The sequence below is a fragment of the Agelaius tricolor genome, unplaced genomic scaffold, assembly GCF_023055355.1.
Source record: "Agelaius tricolor isolate 1412-34295 unplaced genomic scaffold, bAgeTri1.0.p SCAF_4, whole genome shotgun sequence".
NCBI lineage: Eukaryota > Metazoa > Chordata > Aves > Passeriformes > Icteridae > Agelaius > Agelaius tricolor.
Window position 1 is genome coordinate 32,775,987 of NW_027269264.1, and position 22,700 is coordinate 32,798,686.

Here is a 22,700-nt window from a genome sequence, read left to right on the forward strand (position 1 = left end):
TATTCTGGCATACAAAAACAGACAAATTAAGAACCATACAAGATACGATACTACATTTCTTGCTTCAGGGAATTTTTTTTAATCTCAGCAGTTTCAAAGTGCATAAAGATATAACTTGCTGTTTCAAAGCTCAACAAAGGGTCAGTTCTGCTGATTCTTTTACTTGGATCTCTGAAAACTGATTAACACAAGGCTATAAAAAAAAAGGTACATATAATTAAAGCACTGATTTGATTGTTACCATTTTAGTATCTCAGCTATGCCTGTCATTACTTCAACAAATTAAACCTGTCTGAAAGCTAGTGTACAAGTGATGAACTTATTTCTCAAAATGAAAAACAAATGTTTGCAAAACCTGCTTGCAATTTCTAGTTACTGTTACCACCTCTGCATCCAGTTCACTTCGCCAAGTGACAGACCACTAAAGGCTGCCAGAAAGTCAGTTTCCAGCAGAAAGGTAGCTCCCACTAGCTGCACTTCAAAACTAAGTTTAAAATCATTTGTGTACCAAATAGTACTTGTGTCATGGACTTTCTTCAACCATAGTTAACTTTATGTCATTTGAGGGCTAAATTGTTTTAAAGCTCATTACTTAATTTTTAAAAAATAAATTACTACAGATGCTTTAGAAAACCTCCATCTCTTAGCTACCAACTACTGCAGGGATGTCACAGTGAAGCTTGCTTTCCAGCAACCATTAACCAAGCTCGACAGAGATGCAGCACCAAGGGCTTTCCATGCAAATAAAATAGTGACTCTAAGTTCTGTGACAGCTCAGTGTCAGAGAGAAGCACACCAACATTAAGGTGTTTCTGCCTTTTAGCACTAAGCCTAAACTATGAGAGAATACCCCTTTCACGCCATATTAAATAGGCATACTTCATGCGTATGCATAAGAACTGCTGTCAAGAAAAGCAAATAATGGCTTTTTGATTTTATGGAACAAAAAAATCTCATCCTTTAACAGACATTGCTATTATTGTATTTGCAAACAGCAACTTTTTAACAATGCCTAATATTCACTGTAGATTTAACCTGGGGCAAAATTAACATAATTTTGTTAGAGACGTAATCACTGAGACCTGCATTCTACATTGTAACTATGTTGCATTTTCCATTATTTTACTCAAATTCTTTATGGTTCACAAAATAGCTCCCAGAAATAGATCACACATTAGCTTCAAACTACTGCAACATTCTACCGACGGATATAACCCTTGACACTTTTCAGTTTGATCACAGTTGAACTCACACAGATCGTAAGTGATGTATTTCTGTCTTGAGTATGTAAAAGGCTGCAATACAGAGGTGTACAGCCAAACAGTTTATTCTGCAGCTTGTTTCATACCACAATCAGAGCAAAAATGAGGTGCTGGGAATACAGCACCTCTGTATCCTCTGAGTGCTTCAGGAATACAAATACTGAATGGATCTCAGTAACCAACTTAAGCAGGGGAAGAGCCAAACCTTGCACTCGTTGCCAAACACTTCACAAACTAGATTTGCACAGTACAGGTTTTACCTTTTCAGATTTGCTGCCACAGGCACATGATTCAAGTTAGCCTAATTTTATCCTAATACATTTACATTTTTCACTGCTACAGTCTGATGTCCTCCTGTATTTGCTCTCCTTCTGCACCCCATGAGTGAAGGGGAGGCAGACAAGAAGGCTTTAATACTAAATGTAAACACCTAAAAAGAGAACAAAACCCCTGATACCTGCAGTTTCAGTCACAGCCACTGTCAATAAGGCAAACATTTCCAAAAGGTAAATCATTGGTGAATAGGCCAGGGGTACCACACAGTTCATCATTATTCTGTTTACTTTTCTCGTCATGTCTCCATGAGCAATGTTTACTGGTATTTCTTTTTTCTTCAACCTTGCATTTTCCTAATAAAACTACTTTTAGCAATGAGTAACAAGAAATGCTCAAATCCTTTACACATTTTAAACTGTTCTCTAACCACAGTACCCAATCACAGCACTTCTGAGGGATCTCGTTAGCATACCTCTTAGCACATCTAACTTCTGAGACCCGTGAGACCAAAATGTCCTTTGCCTCATTGCATGTCAATCCCAAAGAACAGCAAGTACAATGAGGAAAAACATGGCAAACTGGACTCAAGCATTTTGAAAGGCAGTTTGAAATTTGTGGGCTCTTACCAGCTACATGATTGTTTTATTATTTTCAGAAAAAGACTATGCTATCAGATCTGTTATTTAAAGAGAGACAGCAGGTACCTCTCTTTAAGTACTGCATGTACTGTAGGACGAATGCTCCCTTGCGTAGGTAGCTGCAAGCTGCACAGTAAAATGAGGTCATGCTACCCAAAACAGGCAGAGGATTTCATAATGCAAAAAGGTATTTTGTAGTTTCTCCCCTTTTTAGACAGGAACATATCCAAGACTGCTAGTTATAAATATAGTAGTGACAGCACCAAGCCTGCCAGAGTCCAGTAAGCATTCGGACAATGCTGTCAGGCACACGGTATGATTCTTGGGGTGTCCTGTGCAGAGCCAGGAGTTGAGCTCAATGAGCCTGACTGGTCCCTTCCAACTCAGCATATTCTATGATAACTCACTAATGCTTTTGGTTCTGCTAATGACTGGCCCACAATGCAAAGCCAGGATGACTTGCTACTTTGCCCTTTTACAGTGGCCTACTCAGACCTTGTATACAGGCTCCAAACTGACATTCACACACCAGTTAAGGAAAACTGCAAAAAGAAGTAATCACTGCAGGACAGTAACTTCAATGAAGACAAAAACATCTTTTTGCTGGTAAAGTGGACTGTAACACTCCTGCTCCAGGAGGAGTTCTGCTGTCATGCTCTCACAGTAGCAGCTTCACCTCATTCACCACCAGTCAGACACACAAGCAGCCAGTCTCATTTGTGGACTTTGGCACAGACTGTGCAGACAAGGGGGAGGGAGATGGTGTCCATTTTACACCCAGCTGTCTGCTGCCAGAGGCCGCCTACTTAGCTTGTAGCTTGATTTAGTCCAGCTCTGCACACTCCCTAGTGGAACTTTGAAGACAGGAGTATTTTCCCCCTTTTTTAAATGAAAGCAGTAGTTATAGAGGAGAGAGCAGAATAAATGCCAACATAAAGAGGATCATCATAAAGTTGACTCTGGAGATTAAAGGCAGCTTTATATCCACACCAATTCTTAAACAACAGCTATTACTCATAAAGGTGAAAATCGGTTTGCAAATCCAGATGCCAAAATTTGTGTGCTTTCAGCCTGACAAGTTCTAGACTGAAGGAGTGGGGTGGGGGGGGGGGGGGGTGGGGGGGGGGGAATAACCAAAATCCCTGCTCACTTTTCAGCATGAGAAAGGAATTATTATTGGGTCTACATTCACAGCTGAGCAAACAGGCATTTCTATCAGCTGCTGTCTTGTATATCCCTTTCAAATTTTAACAATAAATCCACGAAAGCATTCTTTGTCGCTGCTTAAATGCTCCCTAAACTAGATCCTGGTCTAATCCTCACCTGGTTCAAAGAGAAAACATACAGTTCCTTCAAGCTACCAGGGACCTGCCCCAGTCAGCTGAGGACCTGGCACACCACACATACCTATGACCATTAATTAAATGAAAGCTGGGAGACATGGACAACTCCAGCACCTTCCAAAGATGTGCAGTCCAGCATCCCATAGAGATGCACCAGTGGTGAAGATAAAAACCAACTGATGAAAACAGCCACAGTGCTATTTCTAAAACAACCAACTCCACATTTAATTGAGTCCCTCAGGTTTTCAAACTGATGTAGCAATGGGGAGACAGAGAGGCAGCTGAAAAGCCTGGGGACATTCTCCTTCAGGGACAGGGACACATAAGGATTTAAGAAAACAGGTAAGAGGATAAAATCAGCTGACAAGAAAGGCTCGGACTTCTATCTAAGCCAAACCCATACTGTTCTTCCATCCCAGAATGCCCTCCACAAAAAAACCCAAAAGAAAGGTAAGGAAGGGAGTACTCAGGGATTAGTAAACCTAGTTAGGAACCAAGGATTTATCAAGTAAATCTCAGAAAGAGGTAACAGGAACTATGGCAGAAGTAACAGTTGCAGGTAGCTCAGCAGAGTGCTTGGTACAGAGAAGCACAGAAAATGCAATTGGACTCATTCCAGCAGACCACATAGATATGTTATTTGAGCAGCTGCAAAATGCTCACTATTAAAGCAGCATTTAAACAACAAAAAGAAAACCCCAACCAACCAAGCAAACAGCCGACCAAACAACCAACACAGCAACCAACCAACAAAAAAGTAAGTATCCTGAATGACTGTTTGAGTCATTTTTTTTTCATTTTGCTACTGAGCATCTTATAGTCAGAAATTTGCACCTTAACTTTTCTGTAAACAATAAGAGTAATAACCATGACCTTTGTTTATCTACTGATTCAATACTCCTCTATTCAATTACAGCAAAGCACTGTTTTGTGGATCTGTCTGCAATCAAGCTTCTGCCCTTAGGGAGAACACTTTTTCACAGGCACAAATGTATATGCAGAAATAAGCAGATATACAAGCTGAATAAACATACCCTCTTATTTTAATTTTTGTTCTGCACTCTAATCTTTTTGGACATTTCTGAAGATGGAATTATTTAGAAAAAATGGAGCCATTGGAATAGAGTAACATAATTGACTTTTCAAATTTTTTTAACTGGGGCAAAAAAAATCTACAATCTGTTGGATATAATCGCATAATTTTCTACATGTCTTGATAACTAAATGCTGACATAACACTTTCAGTCCTACAAAAGCATAAACATAATTTTTTTAATAAAAAGGCAGCTACTTGAAAATTAACATGCCCAATCATTTACAAGCTAAAGAAAGATGCATGCTGATGTAAATCTACCTCCTCCCCATCATAATAATTTTCATTATTGGTTATAAAACCATTTTGTCTAAAATGGAGTGTAACAGAACAAAGTAGGTCTATAACTGTGGTGATTACTCCACCTCCTAACATGGTCATCTTAAATGCTCTTTCCATTTCCAAAGGGTTTCACCTTGTGGAACTCGTATCACACCTGCTATCTGTTACTATCTGTGGTTTTGATGCAGCAATGTGCATCAAAACCACAGACAGTCTGAGCATAATAGATTATATTGGATCCACTCTACTGCATCATATTACTAAGCTGAACATCTTCACTGTTACCAGCAAAGCACAGAACACTTTTCTTGACTACCAAGTCCAGTTAGATGGTATGGCTCCTTTTTTTATGTGCTTGACCAGATCATAGTCATCTTGGAACCCTGTGAAATAAACCAAGATTTTATGAAACAATGATTTTAAACTAAGATCATATGGACTTTTCATTACATATAGTAAAATGAAGGGATGTCCTCATTGAAATACTGCATAGCTTTGTATTTCATACGTTGGCTGAGGTGTGACAGGAAAAAAAATCTTAATGCCTTTGTCCTTCTCTCCATCAGTCTGCCCTATAAACTAGCACATGACGTGCCATCATTCAAATATACTGGCAGTTTTCTTAACAACTGTGGTGCAGAATAGGAATTCTCAGACACTGGAATGTTAGAGATGCTTTGGTCCCAGGCCTGCTTCCATGCAACCTGTAAGAGCATATACTGCCACCATGGTAGAAAACCAAAAATATCATGTAACTAACTTGTATAGGTCTTAGTAGCACTCACATTAGTCTCCTGAAAAAAATGTTTCCTCAAACATTGTAAAGAAAAAAAAATATAGAAAACTGTCAGACAGTCAGACATCCCTTTCCATGTTAAACTACCATGTGATATGCCCTGGAGTGTTTAAAAACATTTCACATTCTTGGTGGATGTCCAGTCCCACTTTCTTATAAGAAAGCCTTCCTTTAGTTACAAGTCAGAGAAAATAATCATGAGAAAAAATACAAAGTAAATCCTGCTAAGTGGGTAAACTTTACAGCATATATGTTTAACCTAAGATGTATTTTCAACCCAACAGCTGCGAGAAGCTATGCAACTCCTATTTTCCAGACTGAGGACATTTGAAAGCTGACACTATTTACTACATATCTGCACTCTCCAGCTTCTAACTTATCTTTTTCCATAATAAAATTAGTACAATATAGGGACTGAATACTCATCCTGTTCTTAAAAATCAATTTTCAATAAAATTATTTTTCACATCAGAAGCTCATCCGCAGCTGCTTGCAGAGTCCATTTAAACCAGGAACACCCTGATTCACCCCTTGGAAAACCACCTTTAATGGCAACAAAATAACATCTCAGCTCAAAAGCTACCTTTATTCCTTCTTTTACTACTGATTACAGTAGAAGAATCCTGATCACTGACATTCCTAAGACATTTTCTGCCCAGAAGCCTTTTGACTTTGTACTTGGCGCTCTATTTATGACATTTAAACTGTTCAGCATTTTGAGTATGCTGGTTGCAGAGCGCAAAATGCTGAATTTCCCAAAGTACAGGATAAACACTCTACCACTTTTAGCCCATTTTATTATTTCAAATGTGCTATGTAAGAATAGATGAAGGTAAAATGGCCTGATATTTTAATTTGAATGGCTACCCCATAACCCAGTGCTATTCAGTACTACAATTCTGTAAATTAAAGCTGACCAAAAAATCAGCAGAATTCCTATTAAAAAAAAAAAAATAAACCAGTTTGCATGCCCCAAAAATAAAAATCTGTATTAAAGGTACTTGTTTCCCCAAGAAACCTATATTGTACAGCTAGGCTTTACAAGCAGCATACCACAAACTAGAGAAGGTTACTAGTTAAGCAACTGAAAACAGAATTTTTAGTAACTATTGCCCCTTCTACAGCTGCAGACATAATATACTCCCCACTTTTCTATGTTATGCTTAGTTTAGCTCAAAAATTAAAATTACTATGTGACTCAAAATAGCAGGAATGCACACTTATCACATCTAAGTTGAAACAGGAATAAAATAATAGCACCTACAAATACAAAAATCTTGACATACTGAGGATCTTATTTCACCAAATAAAAACAAGATTTACTAAATTGGTACGTTTTAAATAGAAAACATTTTCTAAATGCTTTCCATGTTGCATTTAATATAATTAATGTTTACATACTCATTAAAATGTGAACATTTGCAGAGAAGCAATACTTTCATTTAAGGTTCTTTCTCAAAGGCAGCTGTCCACATCAGGAAAAATGGCATTGTGGTAAATATTTACCTCTTCTTTAAAAAAAGAAAACCAAATATATAAAACAAAGCTGTAAATAAATACCTCTAAACCATGGAAGTATCTACACAAGACTGTGTCTTTACTCAGTACAAAAATGGTTCAAAAATTGAGTACTATCCTTCCAAAGAAATTAAACTGGTTTGAAGAACCCGTTTTCTGCTGCCAGAAAACAGCAATAAGCCTTTCTTTAACAGGTAGTTTAAATTATAACCATGAAACATTATTAAATATTTTATTTGAATTAAGGTTTCTTGCTTGCTGATTTAAACTAAGACCAAGTCAACAATCCAAATAATTCTAATTCTAATCAACCTATCTGCAATAAGACAGCTCTACAGGTCTACAGCATGTCAAGATTATTCCATAATAAGTTGATAGTAACAAGTAGTTCATAGTTACTTTTTCCACCGTATTTATTTTGATCCAAAAAAGGAAATACTTGCACCACACAGAAGAGTGATTTAGGCTGATGGATAGAATAATCACAAAGTTAACAGTTCCTAAGGAAGGGACCATGACAACTCTGCTAATGGTTGTAAGCCTAAAAAAAATTCATGGGTTTATACTGGTAGCTGCCACTTTCAACATAACTGAAAGAGAAAAGATTGCTGTACTGTTTAATACTATTTAGGAAAGCTAAAGGACAAGGCACTCAGTAAAACCATTAACTTTTTTATTTTTTTCTGTTTACATGGTTTTGGAGACTAGCTTTGACTGCTGTTGTTGCTCAGGGGCTGTATGGAACCACGAATTCCTTGCAGGGGAAGCCAGATAGTTAATTCTCTAGCATATCTTTATAGTTATTAGTCATATTAGTCATTAACTAAAGGTAGCAAAGGAACAGATCTTTGCTAGTACTTGTTTTAAATTCTGAATCTTATAAAAGGTTTTAGTCCATCCTGGCTATTTGTGTTCATCTGAATGGCTCACTCTCTACATTTCTGGCTGCATTTAACCTCTGTCTGGACTTTCAGTATTTCTAAAACGTAATGCAAGATCTGCCTCAAGACAGACTTTTTGCTGATGCAGGGGGTTTACTAAACAACTTCTGGAATGCCACTGGACATAGCAAAACTGACCTTTAAGGAAGAGCATGGGTCAAACTCTCAGACAAAATTGCCCTTTCTCCTTCAATATATGAGTGCAACAGTTGAGATCTGGTCACGTTGTAGTTTAGACTATTTCCCAGAGAAGCTACTAGACAAAAAGCTCTGAGCTGTTGGCAAGAAAGACGCCAGGTAAAAGATACAGAAATTCTGCTATACCCTTTTCTTCCTAGAATTGTAATGAAAGCCCGTCTTCCAATATTAAATGAAAAACGTATCCACATGGAGGTGTAATTTCTGTCAATTTCTGAACCTGACTGGCTTCATCTATCTATTGACTCCAGAAATATTGCGGATGATGAGGAGGAGAGATTACCCCCAACACTGATACTGCAATCTGTAGAAGAATCCTTCTTTTCCTCTTGTTTTAAACATAAAGCTTTTAAAATCCAAATGCTTATCCTTCTAGCATTGGCAACATACTACTAAAAAATTAGTGCTGATGAAAAGCCTTCCAACTTTTTGTGCTTTTATATGCAGCGCCTAGAAAATTCTTGACGAGTTTCTGCCATGTTTAAAGAAAACGATATATACAAAAGGACAGATGAACTATGAAAAGCAAATGACTGAAAGGGCCTGTATTAGAGGATAAGAGCCTTCTGAATGCTCTTCAATGTTTTATTTTTAATGATGGTTCTCCTGCACTTCAAAGCATGTTACACTGAGCACACTGAAATCTGATGTTGTTACAGGATAAGGCTTGCTGAAATTTGGCTCTGGGTTCTGAAACGTAGTTACTAATGTTTTTTTCCAAAGATTCCAACAGTTCAGACTGTGACAAACCACGGACAGACGAAGACAACAGAGAAACTGAAAGACGAGAGGGAGAGTAAGAACGTGTGCCCCTCTGTGCAGAAATGAGTGAATGCTGGAGCCTCAGCACTGTGGAGTCCTACAGCCAGAACAGCTACATCTGACAGCACTGGCTTGGATAGTGACCAATATTTCTTCATAAATAAAATAAAGCAGCATCACACACTGGCAACCATAGCAGAACAGCACTAAACACTGGTATTTCTGTCATTCACATGAAAAGAATGAAATATTCTAATGAGGTATATATCTCTGGTGTTTCCCTTCCTTGTGCCTCCCTATCTTCTGAAAAGCTGCCCAAATCTTCTGCAAATTAACTTATTTTAAAGCACTCAGCCTAGGCAGGTGTCCAAACTGGTAAAACATACCATACCAACAAAACGTGCCGACAAATTGTATTTTTCTCTTCAGATGCTTCCACCACTTCTCAATATCTTTTAAAAATATAACTGCTGCATAACTTGAATAGCAGGCAGCTATTTCTGACTCATTTATTTTTATACCTTTTTTTTTAACCCATATACTTTTCTGGAGGCATTGGAAACCAAGATTTGATCAGTTATTTCACCTACAGCCTTAACAGACTGAAAACATCTCAAAGGAAGAATTAAGTATGTTACAGGACTGTGTTTATATCTCCTATTTGTGCTGGAACAGATCATGGTATTCATTACGTACTGTAGATTTCTATACAGAAATGAAGTACCATACTAGTAAGAATGAATGTCACACAAATATCATTCAGGAATACATTTTTTTTGGTACACTGTGAATATTTATTATAAACAATACTTTAGAGTAACAACATTTTCAGACACTAAGCTGCTTGACTGGTATGAAAGTAAAGTGCAACTTCTGCACCAACAGAATAGACATGCAAATAATACAGAGAGCAGGTGAAACTTACTTTGCATGTAATGCTGCCTTGAGCAGTAACACACAAGTATTATTAGGAAAAAGCACAATTTCATATGGACAGAGATCAGAGCCCCAAAATTATTTTAAGGCTGAAATCAGGCCTCAAAGCTGTAACTTACTACCATCCAAACTAAACAATTCTATGATTCTATTAAAGACAGTACATCTAAGAATGCGGGAGAATAACTTCTAATCATTTGCTATTGTCTCATTTTGTGATTATAATCAGGTATGGACCCCAAGTAATAAATCCTGAAGTCTGCAGAAACAGCTGTGTTTTCAAAAAAAATTACCAATAACAGAAAGATAATAAAAAAATCTAGGCAGATTGTGCAAAAATTTGTAGAGCACATGCACATACAAAAACATTCTCCAGACATTCTGTATACTTTTTTCTACACGGTGGGTCATGGGTTTAATGCAATTAAAAATTCTCTTGAGGAGTCTCAACATAAGAAAAACTTCACCCATTCTTTTCACACACATTGAAAAATCTTTGTTGGCACAAAACCCACATACAAAATCAGCAGTTACCTCATCACAAAACCTCTCTTCATTATGCTAATGTTTCAATCATAAGAAAAACACCCTGATGTGTGAAATAGTGACATCTCAGTGAGACAGGACAAAGTACAGCGAACTGCAGATCTTTGATCTGGCTGAAAGAGCTCTGCATTCTGATGAGAATTTTTGCTGGGATCCTAGGAGATGAAAGGATTTTTTTAAAGCCTGACAGTTAACAGAAGGGGGGAGGTATTCAGATGAGAACAAAAAGAGGAGCACTGAAAGCGGATGACATCATGCCTCACACTGGCCTTTACCATCTTACTGACATGTTCCACAATAGCAGCTTCCACACAGCTATTCCTGAGTTCAAGATCCTCTGTGGAGACAGTATGGCTGGAGATCCTATGCTTTAAAAGCACAGAAAATTGAAATAGGTCTAAATATAACACATATATTTTATTTTGGGATCCTAAACGCGTTATGGTAATGGTCCAGAATACTACTTTTTGAAACTACATTCTGCCTCACATTACAGATGGAAAGTCTCCAGTCTACAAAGCTAACAATTACAAGATCTGCCACTCCCATCTCCAGGAAAATCCCATGCTGCAAGCATGGAAATGCCATTAGTTCCCTCTGATTCTTCCCACAGGCACTTTGCCTTTTGTACCAGGAACATCTTCCAACCTTGTAGGGGCCTTGGAACTGATTACCTTTCCCCTCAGGTTTCCAGAGGCCCCAAACACTACGGAGAGGTACCAAATTTCCCTCTTTATGCTCTACAAGCAACTAAGAGGAAAACCACAGGAGCATATTGGGAGCATTCTGATTATGTTCAGTCAAATGCACAAACAGTCAACTTACCATGTACACACCATGTACACAACACTTGTTTGCAATAGACTTCTATACTTCAGAAGACATAAAATGCAAAAAACAGACACAAAACCAGTTTTTCTCTGATACTGCTTTTCTCCTGTTCAGAAGTTTCCTCTACTTAAATAAAAGAAAAATTGTACTTGGAATTTTCTCATTAAGGCAGAAAAAGAGAGATTTCCTATCAAAGCTTTTCTGCTTCTTAACTTTCCCTCTCTACACCCCTCATTTATGTTTCATGGTGAGGCCATTTACATGGGACATTTCTGTGTGTCAAACATCCTCACAGCTGCAAAGACCTATCTTTATAAAAATGTCTTTCATTTTACCTCCAGCCTAAGTGCAAACTGTAAAGACCAACTAAAGTATTATGCAAATACCTGTATCTCCTATACCCTAAAGCTAGAACACATATTTTCACTTGACAGAGAAAATTCTGTTATAATTAGGATTTTTACATGCTGTTTCACTACCTGAATACACATCCATTTTGAGAATAGTTTGGAATGAAGTCTCCTTGAAAATTGATGCTAATACCACCAAAAGACAGCATTTTCCAACACCAAAACAAAGCACCATCACAGGGACACAAAGAAGAAAAATTTCAGCCAGAGCATGTCCAAGAAGACATGTGACACATCAATACTTTTCTATTCTCCCCATATGGATGACTAAAATCTGAATCAATGGCAAATTATTATATCTGATATGCACACAGCTATACTCTCACCAGCCACAGTGGAATTCTATCTTAGGAAAATTGTAAATAACCATGATTGCTTTTGAACTGTAACTTTCTCTACTAGAAGGTGTTCTTAAGGATAGAAATCCTGTGTTATAAACTGAGGTACTAATCAAGCACATATTAAGACTAAGAAGGTTATTTACTTGTTAGAGACTCCCATGATATTCTCTCCCTCTTACTATAGATCATTTTTTATGCTCCTCAGTTTTTGTCACTCTTTCTGAACTTCTTTTTTCAAGAAGAAAGAATCTGTAAGATACATTACAGACACCTTACTGTCTGGATTTTATCTGTACGATTTTGAGATTTAGCAATTAAAACTACCCCACTTTCCTTTGTATGTCAGGGAAGTCAAAGGTCCCTTGAAATCCCTGACCCTAGAGGGCCTGACTCCATCAGACAGAAAGTAAGGACATGTGGCATAATACAACACATTCAAGAATGTTACTAAAAGGTACTAGAGGGCTCTCATGGCTTTACCTTCTTCTGTTTTCATCTCTGCTGCTGCAAGATGGAAAACTGATTTCTGTCTACAGATTCTGGTAAGACCAGTGAAATCTTGATCAAAAGGAATGAAAATGCCACTAACCTGCCCTCTGTGAGTGAGTCTTCTTCCTACTTTTATTTTTAAACTACAGGACATTGCTAGTATTGACCCATTTCTATTGTTTCCATATTGAAGTTCCGAGGTTCGGATTCAGTCCCAGTAGTACCACAGAATCAGTATAATGCAGTCACATACTTAAAACAGTGCATACACTTAAACCAGCTATCCAGAAAACACCTTAACTAAAAAAAAACCAATCATTATTATTTATAAATAACTACCTGGCATTATTTGCAAGGATGCTCTCTCATGCGCTTTGACAGGATGTGTTAGTTTTTCCATCAAAAAACTTAGTTCTCGAAATGTGTGTGCAACTGTCTTAAAATTTATTCTAGTGATCAGCAATAATTGCTACCCTCTCAAAGTCAATATTGAGAGGTATTGACTTGAAGCAAACAAGTATTCAACCTGACACTACCAGAAAACTTGTACACTTCAATCAACACAAAAATAGTTGCCAAAAAATGTAACAACCCATGTATAGAGTGAACTACACAGCTCATCTGGGAAACATACAAGTACTACGGGGATAATATATTTCATTCACCCTTGACTTGACCTTTACCACAGTATGCCCATTTTCATTCTTCTGTGTTCTAAGGAAACAAGCTTCCTTGAGTCCTACACTTAGACATCTCCAAATATCATGTAGCCAATTCAGATAAATAATGATTCAGAGACCAAAAAAAAAGTACTGAAAGGAAAAACTGTGAACAAACATGACTATTTATATTTTCAGCATCTTTAACATAAACCAAAGCTGCAGGTTGCATTAGCTGTTAGCTCAGTATCTCAGATTAACATGTTTGACAGGAGACCATGCCAGAGGTCCAGAGAAGGGCAGCCATAACCATGGAGAAGTTGGCAAGAAAGCCCTTGGCTGTGAGTTGTAAGACAAGTAGATGCGCATACTTTGCAAGAGAGAAATCAAAAGCCAAGGAGCTGGAAAGGGTCAGTCTTCAAAGGACAAGACTTCATGGTATTTACTCGTATGACTCAAAGTTCATGTTGAGGGGAAATTATGCTTACTTGTAAAGGTAGTATTCGGCTTGATCCACTTCTTCTCGTGAAGAAATGTTGTCAACAAACTGATTAAAAATAAGAAATAAAAGCTTAAAAAAGGAGTACTCACTTGAAGCATATTAGAAGAAAATAACAAATAACAAAATACAATTGTCTGGTACATTTAGCTATCTGACAGTACTGGCATTCTTCATATATCTGCTCGCTCCTAACTCTGGTTTCTTCTAGACTGCTAAAACTCCAATCTTTTTAAACTGAAAACTCCCTTCTTTAATTCTGAGAAATTGAAATATGCATCTTGAAATTGAATATGCATCTTGAAAGACATCTGAGGATTAAACACGTATAGCTCAGTACCCTGTGTTTCTGCTGTTCCTTTAAATCTTTGCTCTTTAAACATACCCTTTATTTAAGTATATGAATGTTCCTCACATTTTTGCAACAATTTTAAGAGAGCTTTGACATGCCTCATTGCTTTCTCAAAAAAATAATATTTTACCTATAGTTTGCCTGTTGTGCCTACTCATAGTATATATTGTGAAGCACAGGGACAGCAAAATTTTGTATTTCACTGTACTTAAAAACAATGGTAAGAAAAAAAATCATCCTCCCATGCTAAACTGCAAAATGATCCTCTCATTTACAATCCTGTCTTCTTACAGAACTCCCAGTGCTATCAATTACTTCGATACAAGCCAAGTTTTCAACCAGATTTATCTTATGGTAACAGTGAATCCTGTTTTCCTGTACATTTTACTAACATAAGTATAAAGGTGCTGGAACACTACAGAATCTTAATAATATAATATCTTTAGTTCAGAAGAAACAAACATGTTCTCAAGGCTAGTGCTTCTCTTTACCCTAAGCCTAATCTAAAAATAATTCAGCTGACTGGTATTTGGTCTCCCATTCCTTCATTCTCTTTGCATGCTGTATATGTAGAGATCTCATCTTCTGAGCAAGGCAATAGCATGCCTGTGTACTTTACCTACATTCCAGAAAATAAGAATCTGGTGTTAGCTTCAGGTATTGGAAAGTGGGGCTGTTTGACAATCTGAAAATGCTATTTCTCCAGGGAGGTAAGCCCAAAGCAGGAAATGATTAAATCTGATTCATAAAAATGAGAGGAACACCTACTTCCCTCATGGACACCATCCCAGAAGCAATGGTCAAGAATGCTTGATCTGTGTAAATGCTTGCTCTTGTAACTGAACAAATCATTCTGTGACTCCTCAGTTAGTGGTGCAAATTATCCTAATTAGTGGTATTAAAGAGATAACTCAGCTTCTCTGGGTAATTTTGAAGACTGAAATTAGTTTCTTGTTTTGTTTTTTAAACAAACAACTTCTTTATTCTCCTTCTTCATTACAAACACTCATTTACACACAGAATTTAAAAACACGTATCTCTGCTTTTCCTCCCCTTTTCCATATCCAGAGGATGGAACTGGTTACTCTTCCCAGTAAAAATAACAGCTTTGCTTAACCCATGTCAGCATTTGCTCTGCCTCAGTCTGCTGCAGTGAAAGAAAGCTATAAAAGCAAAATATATTTACCTCCACCTCACTCTAAAAGAAGACTGGAACTGGAAGAAGACAGACAGTGCAGTGTACAAATTCAACTCACTCCCTTAGCAGCCTAGGGTCTTATGCACTGCCTGAGGAGGTTTTAAAGCTCTCACAAAGAAACCATAGGAAGGCAGGAAACACATATTAGGGAAATACACAATCCAATAACAGTGAGGCCCAATTCTACTGAGGAAAAAAATCTGTTTTGAGGACCCTATGATCTGCGTACTAACTAATGAGTACAAAGTATCAATAAAACAGCTTTATACAGCAATTTAATAGTATAACAAGACATTTATGATCCTGGAACTCCTAACAGAAGTGGTATCATTTATCACCTCTCAGCTCACTTCACTACACAAGCATTCCACAGTACTTCTACCAGTTTATGATTGGGATTTATTTCCTTACCCGGGCTACTGTCAAAGAGCTGACAGGCAGTTTTCTTTCATAGGTTCTGTCCATTAAGTGGGCTAAGTCAGCTGGAGAAAGCAGAAAAAGCAAGTGTTTAATCAACTGGCATAACAGGAAAATCTGCAAAGCTATCACATAACCATATAACAATACAACCTATGTCCATGTAATCAAATTCCATGTTCTTAACATTTCTATTTTAAAACTGTATGGAAATAGTACTTTCAAATATGGTTGAACACTTTAACAGAAAATAATGCATGAGAAAATTCTCAACATGACAATCCTAACTTTCTAGAAAAAAAGGGTAAAAAAACCTACTCTATAAAGTGCTGGATGAAATTGGTATAATTAATATAAGTCACCTAAAACAAAAAATTAGCAGGTGTCCTTAAAATTCCCACTTGCTTTCAAGCCTAGCATATGCTGGACAGTGCTTTAGGCATGGATCTTTATTTTACGGTAAAACAATGAGACACAGAAACATGTAGTACCATAGTCATAAACCTTACAGTCACAAACAGCAATCCCAAGAAATCCTGTCAATCAAATGGGGCACTGTGCTAGTAACTAAGTAGCTTTATAGCATTCTGCTTCAGCAGTGATATAACAATATTCATCTGACCATGCAGGAACTGAAACTTCTGACTGTAAAACAGGCAGCCAGCCATTGCATTTAATGAATTAATTGGAAGCTAAATTAATTTAATTTGGAGTTTTAGCTTTGATACTGTTCCTGGAAAATAAAGGTTATTCAGAAAAAGGAAGCTGCTCAACATATGCTTAATGTCATCTGTTTGACCCTGAACTGACAATATCAAATCTATAAGCTTTAGAGACTTCAACCACGCTCTTTCTTGCTATTCTCCTCCATTGTGAGGACCAGAAATCTAACACATTCCCTCTGCAACATTTGAACTTGCTTCCTCCTTTGCAGCTGTTACTCAGTGAGTCACTCCTTTGATACCTCTCAGTAAAACCCACTGGCCATCCTTGGCCAGCTGATCGGCTGGTTCGTTTCACAATTAGTTTTCTGAAAAAGTCAATCTGCTTCCACACCTCTCAGTGAAATGTGAGATAAGCAGAAATTGCAGCACTACATCAGAACAGACTAACCCTTCTACTCCTGCAAAGTTGTCAAGGGCAAGAAATAGCACTGCATCAGTAATATGCTCTGTCTTTGAGGGATGCTGTCCACAAAACAAGTGATATTCCTATTTATTACTTTTAAAACACCTGTACCACAGTCAACACTGGAGAGTACAGTTTTAACAGAACAAACGACATCCATTATAGGTAATCTGTCAAATTACAGCACATGGATGAAGTTTTCAGTAAAATGACAGAGCCCTGACTCGGAAGAAAACAATTGACTCCTAGTCTGTACAATGCTGTTGTCTGCCACATAGCAGTATTCCTTGTTTACTTAACAGCTTTCCTCCTGAAGAGTTCTTCAAAAACAAAATCAGCATTTATCTTCTGGCTGAGGAAAGGCAAACTTACCATGACCATGAAAGCAAAGAGAAATTTGTGACAAAGTTAGTAAGGCCAGTATCAGCTTCTACAAAAGACAGCACAAGACATTAAAGTGATGTGGGCTATCAAGGCCATGCTATACAAGATATCCACTAAAAAAAAATGCAATTTTTTTAATGGTAAAGAAATTTATATGGGAATATCCTTACAAGAAGTGTCTGTAAGTGCCTGTAATACTGACTCTGTATTACCCATCTCTCCAGAAGTCACAAAGGTCATGATGAAGCACATGGGTAAAGGCACATGGAGCATTCCCAGTAGTGTTAGAATTTAGAGAGAAGGGATGCTGTGACCAACTCAGCTTATCCAGGTCAAAGCACTGGGTAGGTCCTTGCCTAAATGAAGTCAACTGTCATTCACCATTCTTAATCTCCTTTTTGAGACAGCTGGAAAGAAATGTTTGCTCCAAAATCTGTTATCTTTGATGATACAGCAATGTGGACCTGAGACTCAGAGTTCATTTATCTATTCCAGAACTGGTTTTGTTATGCATACCCTCCCAAAGCTCGAAGGTGATCCCTATGACCACTCTGGGCCACACTCAAGCCCTGAGCTGAGCATTTCTTTTGTGGAGGTGCTCATGAAGATGAAGAGCCTGCTCTAGAAAACACTGACTACTTTAGTAGAATATAAACCAAATGAATACAATGCCATGAATACAAGATCAAAACACTGTCAGCCATTATACAACAGCATCCTCTGAGAGATTTCACACATAGAATTTTAATGGCTGACCTTTATTGCTGCCCACAAAGCTGAAACTCTCCATCAGATTTACAGTATGGAAAGCACTTACCTATGAACTCCATATAAACATTAAACACTTATCTATCATCTCCAGTGTAAGAGTCATAACAAATGGGCTGATTAAATCTAAAACAATAGCAGACAAATGAAGATAATGGAAAATTTAGCTTTGTTTTCAGACAAGTTGCGGTTTCTGCAGTAATATTATTACAGGAATTAATTACAATGAGTAATTATTTCCTAGCTTGTTTTCTCTGAGGAACATCTAAAACGAGACTTTTTTCCTCAAATTCATAATTTGAAATAATTCAGCCACCTTTTGTAAATCAAGTTTGCTCCATAAGTTGCTATTCAATAATCAAGATTGAAGTTTCTTCTTAGTTAAAGCATCCTGACAGCAGTACTAGAATGCAAGCATGTGAATGCCCACATCTCCTAGCGTTGCTGACAATAAAACCAGAGTGCTTACACTGTCTATAAACCAAGCAAATATTTCAATGGCCAAATCAGAATCCTATGCACATTTTAACAGATACATACTGCAAATGCTTTTGTCTGGCTCATCAAAAAAAAACCACTAGTCTACACAATCTCTCATATATGCACCCTAAAAATACATTTCTACAAGATTAATTCCATAAATTTAGTTTCTCTAAAAATGTATTACTGCATGTTCAAGAATTAATGAAATTAATGAAACAAGCCATAAATGTAAGATTAGGTCATTTAATTTCAGGCCATGACTTCACAAGGGTCTCTGTAACACTGGTATATGAGACATCACGTTCACTTTTATTTTCATTTGTCCATAGAAACTTAATATCTTGTTGCCTGCAGCAGGGTGGTTCAGGATAATGACTCAGAAAATATTGACCCTCACATTCCAAGTCAGTGGTTATGACTTCTAATACTAGTTTGGTGGCCTAGGAAATCATCATAGTTTCATGTTGGTTTCACAGTGTGTACCTATCCACAGAATGTAGCCAAATCAAAAAGCAGCATATTATCAATATGGAGAACATTTGGTCACCATGTAAGGTCACTTTTATTCTACTTATGCCCTCATATTCTTAGAAGTGGTTCACTCAAGACAGTGGTCTGATCCAGTGGTGGAAAATGATGATACAACTGAGATGCAAAGTTTACCTGTCCTGGGAGTGACGGGCAGAGCTAATACCTTAATTCACAGGCCAACACTGGTACTAAAAAGAAAGCCTTCTTTTATTTTAAAGACTCAACTAAAATATAAAGGCCGAGGCAAGTATTTTGCCTTACAAATTTATTTGTTCCACATTTATCTCTATTTCCACATAACTGGAAAGAGCAACAGCTTTGTACTGAACAAGGCTTTGAAGGGAAATTATTCATGTCTTTAAGGGCAGCACTGCCACCTGGTGTTGCAGATGAGCCAATTTAGGTCCTGTGAATCTTTCCAACAAAAAAATGAAATTTCCTACCTCACCTGCATTCTGCCATCCCCTGCGATTCTGCTTTCCTTTGTACTTCATTTTTATTATATGGAATCCAAATTACTTCTAGGCAGCCATCTTCCTACCAACAAGCAATTTTCAAATTCCAAATTAACACATTTTCAATCCTATCTTCTTGAACAAAAGCATTTTGGTACACAAAATACAGTCTTGCTCTTTCCCATACATTTTTCAACAGTGAAGTCTGCGAAACTCATTCATACCTGGATTCTAAATGGAGGATACAGTGAAGACAATAAAGCATGTCTTACATGGACACAGTAAATGAGCCTGTGTCTGGGATAGCACATCACTGCAGCAGAGAAATGGAAATGACTTGAAATAAAAAAATACTTTTGCCCTTAAAGTATCTTCACAACATAGTTTTGTGTAACAACAGTTCTAAAACAACGTTTGAAACACAGAAATAAAAGAGAATAAAGAGCATTTCCTCAACACAAGGAACTCACTCTAGCTATAATCACCAGTTAGTACAGACAAGACTGTATGTACAACCAGACAATTGACAGCTACAGAGCAGACGTCTGCAGGGCTGTCTCCTCTCTGAAAATGCTAATACAGCTGACACCGTGCTAACTTGTTTTCTTTTTTCTGCGAACACAAAATGAAAATGCAAAGCAGTTCTTTGAAAATCATGGAATAGACATCTGCTCTGGCTCAAGACCATCAGCAGAGGAGCAGCAAGAACTGTGCCTGCCAAACAGACACAGAAGGTCTTGCCAGGCCTGGAGAAAGCCAAACATGGACTGTACCAGCACCAGCACAAAGTTTTTTTTTCCTACAGTGGATTTCTATTGGCTATGACACTTGCCAAAATAAGAACTCATTTTCACCTGGAGGTGTGACTAGTTCAAATGCATCGCAGGGCGCAAATCTGTGGCTCCAGCCCAAAATACATGGCATGAGCAGTCCTATTGACAGCAAAGTGTAACAAGGTATTAACAGTCTCTGCAGGATCCAAGCTACATAAATAAGGACCCGCTGGCTGTTTCTCATCCATGTAGAGCCTAATTCCCACCTAAATGCTCATAGGCAAATAAAGGAAAAAATTAGTGCATAAAAACCAGACTGGTTATTTTGTCTGTCCTCCTGCCTGACAAAAGCCCCTGAATTTCAGCTGATGATTCTTCTTACAGCCTCATAAACTGTGTTGCAAATAACAACCACAGTTCAGAGGCCCAGTAGTGAAAACAGACTATAAATTATGGAGTCTCCAAATTTATGGTACAAAACAAAATTAAAAAGAAAAAAAATCTATCTTTAGCATGGAAAAATGCTTTACAAGATGCTTTGTCTTTAATGTAGTAACCAAAAAGACAGTGGAATGTCATTTCAAATGTAATCTAGACAAATAATTTAGCTATAAAATTTGCACAGCAGATCTCAGTACCATGTGTAGATAGAGTTTAACATATAACTTCCTGAAAATAAAAATTAGCTTCATTCCCCCCCTCTTCCTAAAAAAAAATAGTTTATAATTCAAGATGAAACTGCAAAACCTTGAAGAAAATTTTCTATTTAAAAAATGTCTTTAAATATGATTGTCCTGTAATACTTCTAGAATAGCTTTTTTTTCACACTGTAGTACTGTTAAAACAATGTCAATGAAGACATCAGTCAGAGACAGTCACACACTTTGGATTTTGTGAAAGAAAAAAATTAGCTAGTAGAAACTGAACATTAAGTAAACAGGCAAATTCTTACTTGTTTCTGTACTACGGCTTTGAATACATATAACAAATTTTTAAGATGTTGAGTGCTTTTTAATATAGAAGCCCAGAATTGGGTATTGTTGGGTATTGTTTCATACCCTTTTTTATTTTGAAGGTCTTACAGATGGCAAGGTAACCAAAAATGAGCTCAGGCTGCAATTAGACAAAGTGGAGACAAGAGACCAACTTTTCTCACCCAGGCTATGCTCCTCTTTTTTCCTCTTATCCCATTTTGAGCTATCCACATAGGCTGAAGAAAGAAGAGATCTTCGACCTAATGAAGAGAGAAAACACTATGTAAGCTGGGTTGCTTACACAGCTCTACACAAACATTTTATTAGGTACTACCTTCTTTTGTCATATTTGCTAAGTGGAATGCATTAACTGTCTTTATGTCAGTAACTACTAATCTAACAATTCAGATTCTTTATATGTGAATCAACTATTACATTGTAATATTTAAAACTGAAAAGCTTTCCCCAAAAGTTTTTTTTTTAAGCATGAAACATGTATTTCCAAACCTAAACTCCATATTCAAGAAAATATCAAATTTGTAAAGGTAGAAAAAACCCTCAACAATAAAAGCAACTTCTTTGTGCCCACAGACCTGTTTCATCAAATGTTAGCAATTAGCTAAATGTAGGTTAAAAACACAAGCAAAAAGAAAAAAAAAACCCATACAAACATGCTTTTCTGCTGTTGCTGAATGGCTATTTCCACTACAAAGGCATGTCTCACTGAAAATACTTTCATTTTTACAATCGCCAATCTTCCATCTCCCATGAACTGCAGACTGACTAAAATATTTGTGAAAGCTCTTTCCAAACACTCTTTGTACCACAAAAACTGCTCAAGATGCTGTGTTAGCTTTTGAAACAAAATAGAAAATGCTTCAGCTGGAAGAATTTGTGTATCAGTCATAGATGATAAGGTCTTGAAAATGCATGAGGAATACCTGGATAAAACTCGTTGAAGGAAGATACAGAAATACATGCAGAAGGTCGCAGGAATTAACATTATGAAATAAGAATATTTTAAAAATAGATACTACAGTACTACACAGAAGTCTTAGCAACTACTTCAAAACCTTCATCTAAACATCTAACTGCTAGCACTAAAAAGTTTCGTTTTGGTTGTGAAACAATTTTTCCTTCTTATCACCTTTCTGACACACAATTATACCCACACATCCTGCACTGAACACCTCATGAAACTACCATCAAAAAGATTCAGAACACAGAATTCCACAGTTAGACTTCAAAATTATGTACAACACTTGACCAAACAGTTAGAAAATAATAATAACTTTAAAAGGTATTTCTGGTTGGTTAGTGGCGCTTCCTTTAGCAGTCTTTTTCCTTATGTTGATAGAAGAGGCACACAAAAGATTCATGAGTTTTGGTGCGGCAGATTTGGGGTCTTTTATTGCCG

General features: G+C 37.1%; 1 protein-coding gene across 1 annotated transcript in view; it reads right to left on the bottom strand.

The window, feature by feature from the left end:
* The window catches only part of MRPS27 (mitochondrial ribosomal protein S27), a 42,915-nt gene that overhangs the window by 19,429 nt on the left and 786 nt on the right, over positions 1-22,700 (bottom strand). The window contains exons 2-4 of the mRNA XM_071425158.1: positions 21,466-21,543; positions 15,782-15,852; positions 13,810-13,868 (exon numbers count right to left, since the gene is read on the bottom strand). Coding sequence (XP_071281259.1) covers positions 13,810-13,868; positions 15,782-15,852; positions 21,466-21,543 — 208 coding nt within the window. The remainder of the gene's footprint in view (positions 1-13,809; positions 13,869-15,781; positions 15,853-21,465; positions 21,544-22,700) is intronic.